The sequence below is a fragment of the Stegodyphus dumicola genome, chromosome 3, assembly GCF_044657685.1.
Source record: "Stegodyphus dumicola isolate Sdum_Otavi_A_Nest chromosome 3, ASM4465768v1".
In the NCBI taxonomy this organism is placed as follows: domain Eukaryota; kingdom Metazoa; phylum Arthropoda; class Arachnida; order Araneae; family Eresidae; genus Stegodyphus; species Stegodyphus dumicola.
Genome location: NC_140770.1, coordinates 49,829,982 through 49,846,210, shown reverse-complemented (window position 1 = coordinate 49,846,210; position 16,229 = coordinate 49,829,982). Strand labels below are relative to the sequence as shown.

The following is a 16,229-nucleotide window of genomic DNA, read 5'->3' as shown; positions in this document are numbered from 1 at the left end:
CATCCTTTAAAATTTACTCTATTTGTTTACCATAGCGACACTCTGGCGCTAGGTTCACTTAACAGTATTATATTTCGTTCATATTATAACTCAGAATGCACAATATTTATATCATTTAAAGAATTATCTAATGGTTGCCACATGTTCTTTTCAAATACTATAATAAAGCTAGAACGATATATAAAAGAAATTAAGCAAACAAAACAAAAACGAAACAGTTTTTCACGGACGATTGTGTATTTCTCATTCAATTAGTTCAGTTCTCACTTCGGGACAAGACAAAAATACATAAAAACTCAAAATATCTGTATTAAAAATTACGAAGTAGTAAATCTTAAACACTTATCTCCTCGAAAAAATTTCAGAAAGGATTAAGCATGATTTAATTCCCAATCATACATGAAGGCGTTATTTTTGTTGTTGCGAAGCTACGTTTCTCTAGATTGGCAACAAATCCACTACTCTGCTGTTTCAAATGTAAGCAATGGCCGCTATGGAAAACATTATTAGGCTCAGCGGCACTTAAACAACTTTAAAATTGTTGATAATTCTAAAAATATGGCATACAGATTCACTAATTGCAAAAAAACCTTAACCGGAAGATAAGAACAACATAATTCAATCATTTTTTGTATATAAATTTTTTGTATATAGTAAAAAATGTACAATTTGCAGACATATAAGAGTAAAGAAACTGAGATTGCTGAGCCGGGTAAGAGTGGATATATATATAAATATATTTATGTAAGTTTGGTGCGGCCGATTGCAACCAAAATACGAGGTGCACATCTATATGTTATAACAGTCCTATGTACAAAATTTCAACGCTCTGAGGCTACTCGTTTTTGAGTTACGCGAGATACGTACGTACGTACGTACATAAGTTCGTACAGATGCCACGAAAAATTCTCCTCAGAATTCATTTTAAAGCAGTTTTATAATTTTTTTGGAGGAAAAGAGTATTTTATTCTGTCCTTACGTACAGATATCACGCAAAAACATCGTTAAATTGCATTCGATAGCGGTCAAAATGGATATTTTCTTTGAAATATGCTGCCTGAAACTTTTCGCGATTATAATACTTCCTTTTTAGGATATATAAGGAATTATTGAAATTTAAACTATCATTGCCGCATTTACATGACTGACATATTCTCCATTTCTCACGACAGCAATCTTTAGAATGCTTAAAATATTTTAATAATAAATTTGTAAATATTGGTACTAATGTATAAGTAATTGCATATACAAAGTGCTCTATCTTATTTGCAAGCAATTAAGTCAAACCTTAGGAAACAATCATTTCCTTGAACTTTATCAAGTTTGAATTGGGCGCTGGAGCTACGGCAACCATAAACAAACACTTTGGCGAGAACGTAACGAAGGAACGCTGATTGCTTAGGTATCAAAAATGAAAAAAAAATATAAAAAAATCAAACAAACAAAACAATTATGAACGGAATACCAAACAAAGGCCGCCCGAGGGTGGGGTCCGCTCATGCCTGGCGGGAAAAAATGAACTTTAACCTACCCACAAAGGACAGACGAACTTACACTTTCTTGCGGTCCTAATTTAGGACGTTCTGTGATTTACGCTTATCTGGGCCACTTCGCGGGGAAGGTGGGGATGTCCAGCCTATATAACGCTCGCATCCCCACCTCTCTCATAACAAAACACATTGTGATTTTGGTGTGGTCAGTCACTACTTACCTGTTCTTCCAAGTTGTGCCTTACTCTTACGCAGTAGGAAATCATGTTGGTTCAGGTGAGTAAGGTTTTTCTCCCTCATGTTGGATTGTGCTACCTCAGGATACGCAACGGATATTTTACAAGCCGGATTAACTAATTCATCGCAGGAATATGAGAGGTTTTCCGTTACGCTTGGAGAATCGACGGATTTATTAAAAATCTAAGGAAAAATCAGGCAAAATTTTGTCAGATATTTGAAACTACTCTAACGGAAATTTGTATTTTCATTTAAATTAAATATGAGGATAATTTTGCATATATCATTCAAAGTTGTTTGAAAAGATCAAACGTAAAATATCCGGTATGATTTATAACCCAATACGTGAGATTTATATTTACGAAACTGTAAAGAAATCCCTTTATGAAACTGTTAAATTCTTCTTAAATAATTATTATTCAATATAAAGTAGCATTTAATGGTGACATAAAATATAAAATACTTAGCAAAAAAAATTTTAAAGAAAGCATGTTGATTTGAAAAAGTAAAATAGATTTAAATATTAAAAAAAATCTTAAAATCTACTGTATAACTACTAGAGATATTTAGTAAATATCGGTTAGTTATAAATAGAAAGAAATATATCTGGAGACCATTATAAATGCATTTTCTAAAATAACTCCAGCGCACGTAAGTAGAAAAATATTTTTAAAATGTCAGGTGAAAATATTTTACATCAAAATATTTAGAAATTTAAGTAAAACAATCATTTTAATTTTATACCGTAAAAAATGCAAGTTTTTTAAAAGAATTAAAAATCACTAAATATCAAATCAAAATTTAATAACTTTTAAAGTTTAATTTCAAACACTAATCTTTAGAAAATTAATCTTAAGTAAATACTGTTCAAAACAGTTATTTCTAAAGAAATGTCAAGATTTACGTATATGAAACTTTTAAAAATTATAACAGAATTTAGAATATATTCAAAGATTTAATCATGTTATTTCCTGTACTACCCTGTTCGGAAAATAATGGATATATAATTAAGGATATATCAAATGCTTATATAATTCAGTAATACATTTCTTATATGATGTACAGTAATTCAATAAAACTTTTACCTCTTAAATGAAGATAATAAAGCAATAATTCTTATTGCAAATGCTACAATATTATTGCAAGGAAAAACATATCTCAACGTGCTCTTATGTTGTATAATAACTTTTGTGTTCATCTGTGTCTTTAGTTATTCAATGCAGAGTATTTGTTCTCTGCTTCTTTCTTATGTGAGAAATATTAGAAAGAAAACTTTATATAGAAGGGACAAAATCCTCAATATTTCGTTATGCATAACACAAACATTTATCTCCTATATCGTGTTATGTTTTTAAAAATATTTCCTGTTTTTATGTTTCTTAATCATTGTTTAAAAAGCGTGTTAATAAAAGTGATTTTACATTCAATTATAATTATATCTATAATCCTATTAAGCTCTTTCTAATTTGTTTTAAAGCACAAAATTTAATTTACTGTTTTTATCAAAAAAAAAATTTAAAGCATTTGTTGACTCTTTATGTATGAAATTTGTTTAAAAATAATACATGCTTTAGCTTATCAATATTCGTATCGAAATGATTGTCATATCTACATAAATTATTTGTATCCAAATAATTGTCCTAATTTAAAGAACTTTTTTTGCTTTGTCTCTAATTTCAAAGAGTAACTGTAATTTATTAAGTATGATGCAACTACATGAGTATAAAAATATTTAAATTTTATTTTATAGATATAAGTATTGTTAGCCCAGAAGGGATATTAATCTCAAAACGGCAATTTGAGTCGATTCACTTTTCAAATTGTTGCCACCAAATATTATCGTCCTGTATTAAATTTAAAGAAACTAAATAATGAGTATCTACATGAATAAGTATCTACATGAATGTATGTATGTGTTCTCGCATTGTAAAAAAGAAACGGTACCTAGAGTCATCAAGGTTTGAATAACATAGTCCCCCACGCGAACATGGACACTTAAAAGGCTGAATTTAGAATTTAGAATTTGTTTTATTGTCTGTTTCACATTTTGTGAAACGTTAACGAATTTTCGATTAAAAATCTCAACGATTTCAAAGCAAGAAGTGGCAACACTGTAGGAAATAAAACAATTTTATCTCCGGTGAACGAGACTGTCCATCGGAAACTCTAAAGATATGCTTTTTTTAAATATTTTAATTCAATATGGCGTATCTGAAGACTTTCTTTTTCAGATTTTCTTTTTTAAATTATTGTTTCATAGGCCGCATTAATAGATTCTCTGCAAAGTAATGAATTCCAGGAACTTATTTTGAGATCGAAGCACTGTTGTTTTTAAGAGTTAGCATCGTATAATTTTCCCCCACCAACCTACTTAGTGCATTGTGTGACCTACTGCAGATTAAAAAAGGTTTATTTAATATTTCGGTATTTAACACACTGGATAATGTACAAATAGCTTGAAAAAGTTCGTCTACGTTGGTCTTCTCAACATGATGTTGTAATGCTTGTATAGCATTAAAGACTCCTAAACCATTGAACTAAATTCTAAACAATTGGTTGTTCCAGCCATCTTCGTCGCTGTCATAGCAGCGTTTGGCTTGTTGCCATATCATAGAAATAATTTTGACCGATAAATCATATTTATTACAGGTAGCCGCTGCAATACCATGCATAGGTTCTTCATTTCTAAAGTTTCGCAATAGCTCCTCTAGAATCGCATTTTTCTTTTCAGACTTTAAATTTAATTTTTTGTCTATAGCTCTAAAAAGAATGAAAAAAACGTGTGATATATAATATCAAAATTCTATTTTATAAAAGTAGAAGGCAACACGTTCAAAACCACTCTTCCCACTTCTATCTACTTAATTCCATACAAATTTATAAATTTGGCGATAATTTCGATATAAAGGGAGTACTCTGAAAACAAACCTGAACTGATGTGGCATCTTTATTAATAGTTATTAAATTTACTTAAAATAAGCTTACTTATTCACTTAAAAAAAGCAAAATATCCTGAAAATTAAATAGGTATTTTCATGCTTAAAAAACTATGTATAAATTATATTTGTTATGAGTTAATAATAATCAATTTCTTACAGACATTCATAAATTAAACTGAAAATAATATTAGAACTAAAACCCTTTACTGCCTAAAAATTACTGTATTTAATAAATCACTATTCCTTATGGTAAAATCACGTTATACTTCTAACTATTTAAAAAATCAGTATCATTTTGAATCAGTACAAATGCGCGAAAAAGAAGATAATTTGTATATTGTATAAGTACTTGTAGCTATAAGACTTCCGTTGAAAAGATAACACATACTGAGATAAATGCAGCAAAGAAAAATGTTTTAAATATATTTTAAACTTTCACGTTATTGAATTAAGGCCGAAAACACCTTTCAAGGAAGTATTTACGCTTAACTTAAAATATCATAAAAACACCTTAATACTTTGTAAATAAGAAGGTATCGTAGATATCACTGCGAAGCTACTGCTTCATGCCAATGTACTGTAAAAATATTTTATCACAGATCCGTTATTCACATAATTTGTTTTGTTTTCTTTGTGTAATAATATTTGCAACTTTTCTTCATCTTAGTTATTATAGTAACAAATTACCTTAGGGATTTATATTACTTTGTATGAAGAAAACATTCTGGTCCAATACTTTTTAAAGAAGGTGTGTATGTACATATAGATGCCTAAAACATACTAACGGAAGAATATTATTAAACAGCAAGGGTGCTTGTGTAATATAAGTGACTTCTTTAAAATAGGCAAGAAGCTTGTGGCATCACTTCCGCTTTGCAGGACCTGTATATATTACTGGTGTTTGTTTAATTATGCTGTTTGTGTTTTTTACTCCAAATCACAAAAATTTTAAGCTAAAAAAATCATTAAAATTAGAAATGTGTATAAACTTGCAATACTATATCAACTCAGCGGAAAGATTACATACCATTTGCATTTGTTTTTCCATTTTTGATATTTTAACCTGACGATTACTTAAAACTTACACTGCATTTAAAATTTTATTGAGCTGTGTTAAATAAACATAAACTCAAGCAAATAAAAGCGCATACGAGCCAACTCTGTATAAGATAGTATTTTTGATTATCCAGAATATAATCTTCCACATGATTTTTGCCCGTATCATAAACTCCCTAATAAGAGTAAATGCAAGAGCTGGTTTAATATTTACGTAGCTAATAAAATTCTTCATGTAATAACTTTATGTACTTTACGTAATTGAATGATGTTAAGAAATAATAGTAACTTATTTGCACTTATTTTCTGCGTACGTTAAACAAAAGTAGAACTAATAAAATTGTGAGATATCTGAATACAAATTATTTTAATATAGTAGGTAAACACAAATAGAGAAAAGTCATAGATACATGTAACTTTATTTCTGTAACTCTAAAGTAACTTAGTTAACTGCTTTTTCTCCAGTATACCAAATTCCTGATAAATAAGCTTTTGTTGTTTTTCATGATTTATGGTCACGAATTTAAACGGATCAGTGTGTAAAGAGATATATAAAAACCAAAGTACTCAAGGCAAATATGCCATTAAATCTGAACTTTCTAGCTTCTCTTGGCATCTGCGATTAAAAACAGAGCAGCTGAAAATAATTCCTATTAAAGTTGATCATGTTTTGAAGCATTTTTTACTTCATTTACAAGTGCAGGCCAAAAATTATCAATGGAATAAATTTTCTCAAGCGATGTAATGCACTCGTGTTCAATATTATTTTTACATTCATTACGCTATTGATTTCCTCAAAAACTAATAAATAACATTGAATGAGTTTGCTTTGAGTGATACGTATATCGTAAGTATCGTAATCGTAATATATCGTAATATAAAAATACCGTATCGTAATATAAAAATACAAATTTAAAATACTATAAGTATGTAAAATACAAATTTAAAATACTATAAGTATATTATAAGTATGTTCTGAAAAAGGCAATGTATAGTAAGGAAAGTTTAGAAAAAATGAGTACCTTGGAAGCAAATAAAGAATTTTGACATCGACTAAAAATGTTAAATCTTTCCTAATCCATAACGTACATATTCTACGAGATTTCATGTTATTAATAAGATGATTAATAGACTTTCAGAAAGCAAGTTCTTCAGTACACATTTTCAGTATACTTTTCAGAGCTTTGAAGTGTTTAGGAAAATGATGTCGTACTGCAACAGCTTTCTCATAAATTCTGCATGAGATGGTAATCGTAAAATTTGGCTGACCAGCTTATTCGCTCAATGATTTCGGTTTCACGAAATCCATTAATCATTGTTGTAGGTTCTTGCTTTGGAGTTTTGCAAGGCTTTAGGCAGGTTGCCTTTTGTTACGAGGTCAGTGTATTTATTAAGTACTAAATTGCTTTGTGTCTAAATGGCCAATAGATTAGAGGCACACCTCGAAGATTCTTCCAAACGACATACTTCTATGCCATAAAAGTCTGTTTGTAGTCTACACACAACTGAAATCGTATCCTAATTATCTGATATTCTCAGGAGGACTTGTTTAAGCGTTTACCAAAACTTATGATAATGTCATACAGTTATATGCATTTCATAAACAAATATATCAACCTAATCTGGATAATGATAATACACTTCCTTTTGCTGTTTCTATAAAAAAAAAATTATAAATCAATTCTAACGGTTACGTTATGGGTACAATCATTTTTTATGTAGATAAAGATAGCTTTGGACACTAGTCTATTAATATGTATACCATTGAAAAATCAATCAGAATGGAAGTTAAGAGCTCTGGAACACTTTAACGAGCTGTCAATCCCAATGAAACCGTAACTGAATGCTCAAGACAAAATTAAGTGGTAAATCAGAGTAACGTAGAAGTTTCTAAATCTGTATCACGAACAATCAAATCCCTTAATTCCTTAGTTCACAGATTTCGCTATTAAATGCCTGAACACACTATCCACTGGGCTTGGCTTCTATCCACTTGGGCTATCCACATTTTGGCTTGGTTTCGATATTTTGATTGATCATGAATGCAGAATATGTTTCCATTCATTTTTAAGATTTGATTTTTTTAGTTAAGTTTAAGAATACAGATATTCGTCTCAAAACTAAACGGCATTTAGGGATATTTGTTTAAGAGGATTTTAATATTTTTTCGATAAATTTAAGATTTATAAGCAATCTAGGATATCAAGGAAAGAATACTTAAAACGTAATTTAGAGAATTTGCATGTGTGATATGCCAAATAGATATACAAATAATTTCGCACAAAACATCAACTTTCTTGTTTATTCTTCATTATGTCCAAATCCCAATGAAAGAAAATGTTTTTAAACGCACACTAAATACATCAATGCAAATTTTAAAATTGGGTTTAAAAGCAACTTTAGACCGTTTAGACCTCAGCAGCCTGTTTTTAGAAGCAATTTGGCTATAAGGACTATTAATTTCTTTTTTAATTAGGACTATTAACTTCGTTTTGCTATTTAGCGTTGATTCACTATAAACTGCGATCACTTTTTAAACTATTGCCACCAAAATTAAAATATTAGAGCTTTGTATCTAATTTAAATAAATTAAATAATGAAGAATATGCATAAATGTATGTATTTTTCTCGAATTGTGATAAAACAACGGTACCTAGAGCCATCAAATCTTGAATAACGTACATCTTCACCCAAATATGGACATCTGGAAGCCCGAATTTGGAATTTGTTTTACTATATATTTCATAATTTGTAAAGCATTAATGAGGTTAAGAAACTTAACGATTTCAAAGCCAGCAATGGCAACACAAAATATTTTTATCTCCAGTGCGCGGGACTGTGTATCGAAAATTCTAAAGATATGCTGTTTTTTAATATTTTGCGATATTGGTATTGAATTGAATTTTATGGTTTAAGTGCGAAGAACATGGTATTTAATAAATAAAGGTAATACACAAAACGTTAAAAAAATTATATAAAATCTGAAAGCTTTTAGAATTTTTTAATCATTTCTTTATCTCTTTTCTTTTCGCCTAATTTTTAGAAAAAATGTATTTTAATGGTTTAAAATCTATACAAAGAGCTTTGTTGGAATTTAAGATACTTTCAAATAGCGCAATGTGTAACAGTACATTATGCAAAGGTAAATCGAATAATTACCCCAAATGGTCACTAATCATGTGAAAAGTAAAAAGGCAGATGTTCAGAATTTATATTTGTGTTTCAGTTAGAAATATTCATATTCCTCTTCATTTGACTCACCCACTTATTATACAGAATTTGAAGCTTTAAAATTCGACCCACTAAAAGGAGCAATAAAGTGGTAGTATTTCAGTCAACACGCGAAGTTCTTTCACTCGATACTTCCGCCATGATGTAACAACTACAAGATTACCACACGCTATTTGACGATTCGTCTGTAAATTGGAGTTCGATAACCCTGTGCAATTAAGCGGGTGCAACAGCACTCGCGAAACCCTGGTGGCACGCTTCTGACGCAATTAGCTTCTGAGACAATGAAGTAGCACTTGCAAATCTTAAAACAATGAAAAAATACAGGAAAAAGGCTACATTCTTATGTGGCTTTATCATCTGGGAAATTCCTTCAATTTGGAAATACCACTCAGATAAAAATCATAACGTTCTCTGTCTATATTTCTTTCTCATTCACCAATGATATAACTTAATCTTTGTTTACCAATACATAATATTATCGAATACTTGGCAAGAATTAAAGCCAACTTTCAAACAATGACGACAATAATTAGAACAAGTTTGAGATTAGCATTGTTATCAAGTTACGTGTATGAGTTACTGGAACACATTTAAGGCTACTGTCGCTAGTATAAATCTTTGCTCGAAGAAGGAGGAAGAATATAAGAATAGCAGGTTTCTAATTATTTCATTGTGGGCTCGTTACTTGAAACTTATCTCTTTGATCATTTTCACCAACTAATGAAGTATATGAAAAAAAAAGCTTGATATTGTTCAATAGCGCTTTGTTACATTAATAGGTTAAAACTTCCGGCCAATAATTTCTAAATAAAACCATTGTTGTTGTGGAGTGGATTTCCTACTTTCTAAAACTTAAGGTCATTTTAAAATTGAAAATAAGAATAATTACAAATACGAATTGCAAATACGAATACTTTTAAGAATAAAATCTCTTCTCTCTTGTGAATTACTCAGAATTGAACTAAATCAAAATCTCAGTGGTGCAGCTGAACATGAAATCTGCAGATTAAAAATATATATGTGTGCAATAGGACTAAACTCAAAGCCAAAAAATTCAAAATTCACTTCCAATTCAAAGCAAAATTAATTATTAAAAGAATTGTATAGATTTAATTTAAAAATATGTCATTTTAGACCGAATATAAGATTCCCACCCATATAAAATGACCTTAAATTTTTGAAGGTGCTTCAGAAGAAAAGAAAATGTTTTTATGTAAAGCAGTTATATGAGCCTTATATAAATGTTCTTGAATATGTAATACTGTAATAATATGTAATACTGTATTACGCTCAAAACTCCTTTTTGTTTTCTGAAAATGTCTTAAAAATGCTGAACAGTTTCCCACATAACGCAAACTATAAGCTTAGCCCAATTTAATATATTTTTTCAAATATTTGACTATGAACGCAAATGTTTTTGATTTTCGGATGTGCATTTTAAAAGAGGAAATAACCAATCGTTTTACATTACAGACATTACGGAAAGAAGCAATCCAGATTAAACATGAATAATACTGATCATCATAGTAGAATGATAATACAGTAAGACCCCGCTTAACGTTGTTTCGTTTAGCGCTGTTTCGGTTTAGCGCTCTTTTATTTCAACCCGGGGATTCTCCGAAATTGTGCGGAGCGCTAGGTTTCCAAATAACATATCCGAAACAGTGTAGTTGTGTTTCTTGCTTTGTGGACGCATTTTTATCATTTGAAACATTTGTTGACCTTATTGTAAGTTTAAATTTGTATAATACTATAACGATTAATACAATGACAAATATTATGATCTTTAGTTTTTATCATGGGTGATAATAAAAAACAAGAAAAGAAAGCAACCAGAAAAAGCATTTCACTGGAAACTCAAATGCAAGTGATCAGAAGATTAGATTCTGGTGAACGTCAGTCTCAAATTAGTGCTGCATTGATTTTGGCAACTTCAACAATAAGGACAATTCTTAAGAATAAAGAAAAAATACTGTCATCGGCAACTGCAACTACGTCAAGCTCTGCAACTAGAATTACTCGTTCTAGAAATAACATTATAGAGGAAATGGGAAAACGACTGTCTATATGGATTGACGACGAAATTGAACGCAATATGCCATTAAGCCAATCTATCATAATGCCTTCTTGACAAAAAGGCAGAAAATTGGAAACCCAGAATAGACTGAATGATCTGACTGAGAATTTTATTTGTTTTTAAAAGTATATGCGTTTATATTGTTTTTATTTTTGTAAGAAATAAATGTTTGATTTTATTTTTATTAAAAAAAACATTATTAAATTTAATGCCTAACCATTTTTTATCCGTCTTCCCCTAACCCCATTATTTACATGTTAAAATAGCCTCGCTTAGCGCTGTTTCGCATTACGCTCTACTTCGATGGAACGTATTCCCCGCGTTAAGCGGGGTCTTACTGTATATTTTGTTTATAAATTTAAAATATATGTATACTTAATCAATCTATTTATTACTCTTTATAGATTGCCATCTTAAGTGTGGGATTATCCCTGGTGTTGGCCGATCCGTACGATTATGCCCCTTCGTATGGTTATAAACCTGCCTATTCTCATCCAGAAGCTGTTTATGATTCATATGTAAGTATCAAAGCGAGTTAGTTCTCGCATTTAGGGAAGGAACGAAATAGGGAGTGGTAACATTAAAAAAGTAAAAGAGAAGAAAAATTAAAATTAACTGAAAATTTGAAAATTTGTATTGGTATATTATTATGATTTTTTATTGTGACGTTTTCATTAACTCCTAATATCACAAAAAAAATTTTCTGTTCTTATATGAAATTATAACAATTTTAATTATTTTCAGTGACTTCAGTAAAACCTCATTTCTTCAAGACTACGTAAATAAAATCTTACTTGTAAATAAAATATTCTACTGAATAATATGCATAAACAAGTAATTATTGCTTACTCGGCAGATATTTTTTTATTAAGGATTAGTTAAAATTAACATTTTCTCATGCTGATCTATGAAATTTAAATACTGCATTCAAAATTAACAACTAAATGTTTTTCTTAATGCTCAAGAGTTTAAAATCATATTAAAAGCTAATTATTTTATACATCAAAACCATTTTTGTCAAATGCACAAGTTTTTCATAATTCAGTTTTTAATAAAATTAATACTTGATTTAAAGATTAAAACACTTACGTTATAATTATGAACTTTACTTCATGCTTTTTTCTTAGAATTTAGAATTTGTAACTGTATTTAAATTTAAAACTTGGAAAGAAGAAATTTTCTTTTCATTCAGTTCATAAGAATTTTCTTTTATGAAAAATGATTTGTCTGGAAATATCCTTGAAATTAATGCAAAACTTTTAATTTTAGTTTCTGAACACTATGGAATTAAATACCGCATTATTTCCTCCCCTTTTCTTTCTAATTTTACCGCTTGAAAATAGGAAGGAGAAAAATACACCATATAAACTATTTCCGACGAGAAGACTTATGTATAAACGTAACACATGAAAAAGCACACATAAAGACCTTCTAATAATATTATATATATTATGTATTTCAAAGAACTTAACATCTTCAGTAACATCCTTTTATTTACACAAAATACTTCCAAATTTGTGCTTTTATATTACATTGGTACCATACGCTTCTAAATTATATGCTTAAAAACTAGGAGAAAAAGACGTGAGGGAGAGAAATATGCGAGTAAAATACGATATTAAAAATATCTGAGACCTTGATATTAAAAGAAAGGCGGACAGAATGGGGCGAATAGTTTCTTTGACATTTTCAAATCACGTTTTTACTAAATAATCAAACTTACATTAATCTAAATTTATAGAATAAAAGTATTTAACTCGTGACTTTAAAGTTATTGATTTTTTATTTCAAGGCCAAGCCCCAGCCATACAGTTTTGGCTATGAGACAAAAGATGCTTATGGCAACAAACAGTTCAGACAAGAAGACAGCGATGCTAGTGGTGCGAAGAAAGGATCTTACGGTTACACAGACGCTCACGGAGTTTATAGAACCGTAGAATACGTTGCTGACAAACACGGATTCAGAGCTTGGATCAAAACCAACGAGCCTGGCACCGCTAACCAGAACCCTGCTGATGTAGATGTCAACGCAATTGATGCTCCAATAGTCCATCACGCTCCCGCTTACAGTGCCCCTGTACACTACACAGCACCAGTCCATTACGATAGCTATGGCTCTGCACCTGTAGTTTACAAGACACCTGTAGTCTACAAGGCACCAGCAGCAGTTTACAAGGCACCAGCAGCAGTTTACAAGGCACCTGTTGTATACAAAGCTCCTGTCGCATACAAAACACCCGTTTATACTGGAAGCTCTCCTCAAGTATACAAGCTACCAGCACATGGATACAAACCCCATTATCGCAAGTACGATGACGTTTATTAAAAGAAATCATGGGTATTAAAATTTGCTTCAGGTTGTTGCTAAATTTATCTCTTGATGGACAGTCTAGCTGTTGCTGGCCCAGCATTCCTAAGTTGGTCTTCTGTTCAAACTCCGCTGTTATACTCAGCTCTTTCTTGGCCAATATTTTGATGTAGGCATTTGCTGAAAACAAAATAATCCTCATTGCAAATCCTTGTTTTCTTGCATTACCTTCATCTTCTGTGTGCGAATAAATGTTCATGCGGCGAGAAATTTGGTAGAATTTTGTGCAAATAAAGTTCATAGGCCTTTCATCAGTTGTTTGCAACGAGGAGATCATCAACGCTTGCGAAAGACGAAGTACAAAGTTGTCCATCTTTTCCTTGGTGATTGAAAACATAGATATACATATTCACACTGCACACTGGATGAGGAAAAATAATAAGGCTATTGAAAGTATTTACGAATGTTAGGTTAATATGTGCCAATATAAAGAAAGGTGTGCATTTCATGTGCATAAATGTTTTCTACCATTTTACTATAATTTTGATATAAAAACTTTTTTTTTTTTTTTTTTTTAAGAAATACTTATCTTCAAAAATTGTAAAGAAGGAAAAGGTGGGTTGAATTCAGTTTATGTAAGTAACATGATAATGGCCAATGAATTATTCTCAGGCATTATAGCTTATTTTACACCTTATTTAATATTCCATCTATTATTTATGCTTTCTTTTCACATCTATGTGCTATCTATTGTACTTTAAAGCACATGAGAAAGAATTCTTTCGTTTGTATTGTACAAGTGTTCTCTGATAGAGAACCGCTTTATTGTACAGTATCATACTGTAAAACTGATATTGTTGTATACTATGTTTTGTTTTGTGAATATTGGGTTTTATTCTGATTTCTATTTAGTCGAAACAGAACTATGGAAATGTATATGTTGTGGAATTTCTGCAAACGAATAAAGCATTTTATTTTTTACCTGATGTTTAATAATTTTTACTCTTTTTTTAAAAATTTTATTTGGAATTAAAAATACATGCACTCCCTCTAGAACATTTATAAATATGACTTGGTATACAGATAGTTTACAAAACTTCTTTGTTGAAGTATTATGTTAAGGTACGTAAGAAGGTGTGATATACTAAAACTTAACTGCTTTTTTTTTCATTTTTGGTAGCTATTTCTTTAAATTAAAGACACTGACACATTATACAAATGAAAAGTTTACTCAAAAATACTGTTCTTTTCTACATATTGTTTATTACAATTCATAGTGATACAGTATTGGTATACGGCAAAAATAGGGATTTTTAGACCTAATTTAAGAGATACTTTTCAGCTGCTTTTGCTCTAAATTTAATAAGTATAAAAATTGCACCACTTCAAGCAATCCTTCATGAAATTACTTATACTCTTTCCCAAATTATCTTCTAGGGTCAAGTAAAATAAATTAATAGAAATACATGATTTCCTAGCATTGTCAATATCGTTCTGGGTTACCATAAAATTTGACGGCAGATGTTAAATATTACCATCTTAATAAATATGTGTTTCTCGAATAATCAGGACTTAATTTATTAAATAAAAAATCAAAATTATTTATATGTTAGCTCTATATTACAAAACATTATATTGCATGCATTCATTGTATGTGGTATTTCGTATTGTATTGTTTTTTTTTTTTTTTTTCCCCAAGCTTTGCTAGTTAAGCTTCTTCAGGAAAAGCTGAACCCATTGCTCATTTTGCCTCCTCATAGGGCAATACCGGAGGCGACCGATTTTAAACTCGAGAGGAAAAAGGAACTCCACCCCAGTTTCGATGAAAAATACCCCAGGTGGATGTATTTGAGGACCTCTCCCTCCTTCTTACCCTACCACTAAGTCTCTCGGGATGACTTCCGGCAAGATAAAATTTTAAGTTCTTCTATGTCGCAAATACACTACACTTTTACAAATAACATGCCTTCTTCTAGATTCGAACCCGACCCAAGATGGTATGGCAGCCAGATTTCCCGTAACCATGGTAACAAGGTAGCTGAATTGCATCATATCTTGCACATGCCGCCCAACCAGTATAGCAGTTAGCGTCGCTGACTACCGTGCCAAAGGGCCTGAGTTTAATCCCGGAGAAGGTATGGATGTTTGTAAATGTATAGTGTCCGTGCGGCTTGGGGCACTCTAAACATGCGGCGAGCCGAATGTCCTCTCGAGAGATTTGATCGCAGAGGAGGAGACCCTCTGACCCTTTCCCCCCTCCCAAGGTGCTGTCCTTCAAAACTGGAGGCGGAACTGAGCTGAATCGCACTGCCATCTGTAAGGGGCTCAAGGCTGTTGCCAACGACAGGCGTAAATTTGCGCTCCTTGGCCACGGGGAATTTTGTGGCCTTGGGTTGACTATAGGTCAGACAAGTGAGCATTAGCAACAAAAACGACAAGACTGTCTTGCACATCATTGAAAAGTTTCACAAATCTTAAAATATCTCAGCAGAACATTTACAGCATTTATGTTTTAATGTTCAATATTTTTGTAAATGGAACGATTTTTCCCACTTGCCTTTATTGAAGAAATGCACGAAGTATTTTATAAAAAGAAATTATAAATTTAATATATTTTTTTTCTTTTTTGTTGCACAATGACTCTTTCGAAATATCCACAGAGACAAAAATTGAATGTATGACTACCCTCTTTTTATGTTCTCTGTTGCTTAATATTAATTCTCACAATCTTTACATTTGACTCACACAATACTTTTGACGAATAAAATTATTATTTCAAATCTCTATAGATGACCCATAACTGGAATATGAGTTAGAATTTGCTATCTTGCAATGCGGTCGATTATGAAAACAGTATAAAAGGGCAGATACACATATCATTTTGTAAT

General features: G+C 30.8%; 1 protein-coding gene across 1 annotated transcript; it reads left to right on the top strand.

Moving 5' to 3' along the window:
• The first annotated feature begins 1,608 nt into the window (after positions 1-1,608).
• Positions 1,609-14,327, top strand: LOC118180878 (larval cuticle protein A3A-like). The gene is made up of 3 exons (XM_035349940.2): positions 1,609-1,766; positions 11,438-11,551; positions 12,826-14,327. The coding sequence occupies exons 1-3, from the start codon at positions 1,755-1,757 to the stop codon at positions 13,357-13,359; spliced, it is 660 nt and encodes a 219-aa protein (XP_035205831.1). The 5' UTR covers positions 1,609-1,754; the 3' UTR covers positions 13,360-14,327.
• The last annotated feature ends 1,902 nt before the right edge of the window (positions 14,328-16,229 follow it).

Excerpts from the sequence above, each read along its gene's own strand:
- LOC118180878 (XM_035349940.2), top strand. Across the intron at positions 11,552-12,825 it reads AAGCTGTTTATGATTCATAT|GCCAAGCCCCAGCCATACAG; the intron begins GTAAGTATCAAA and ends TTTTATTTCAAG.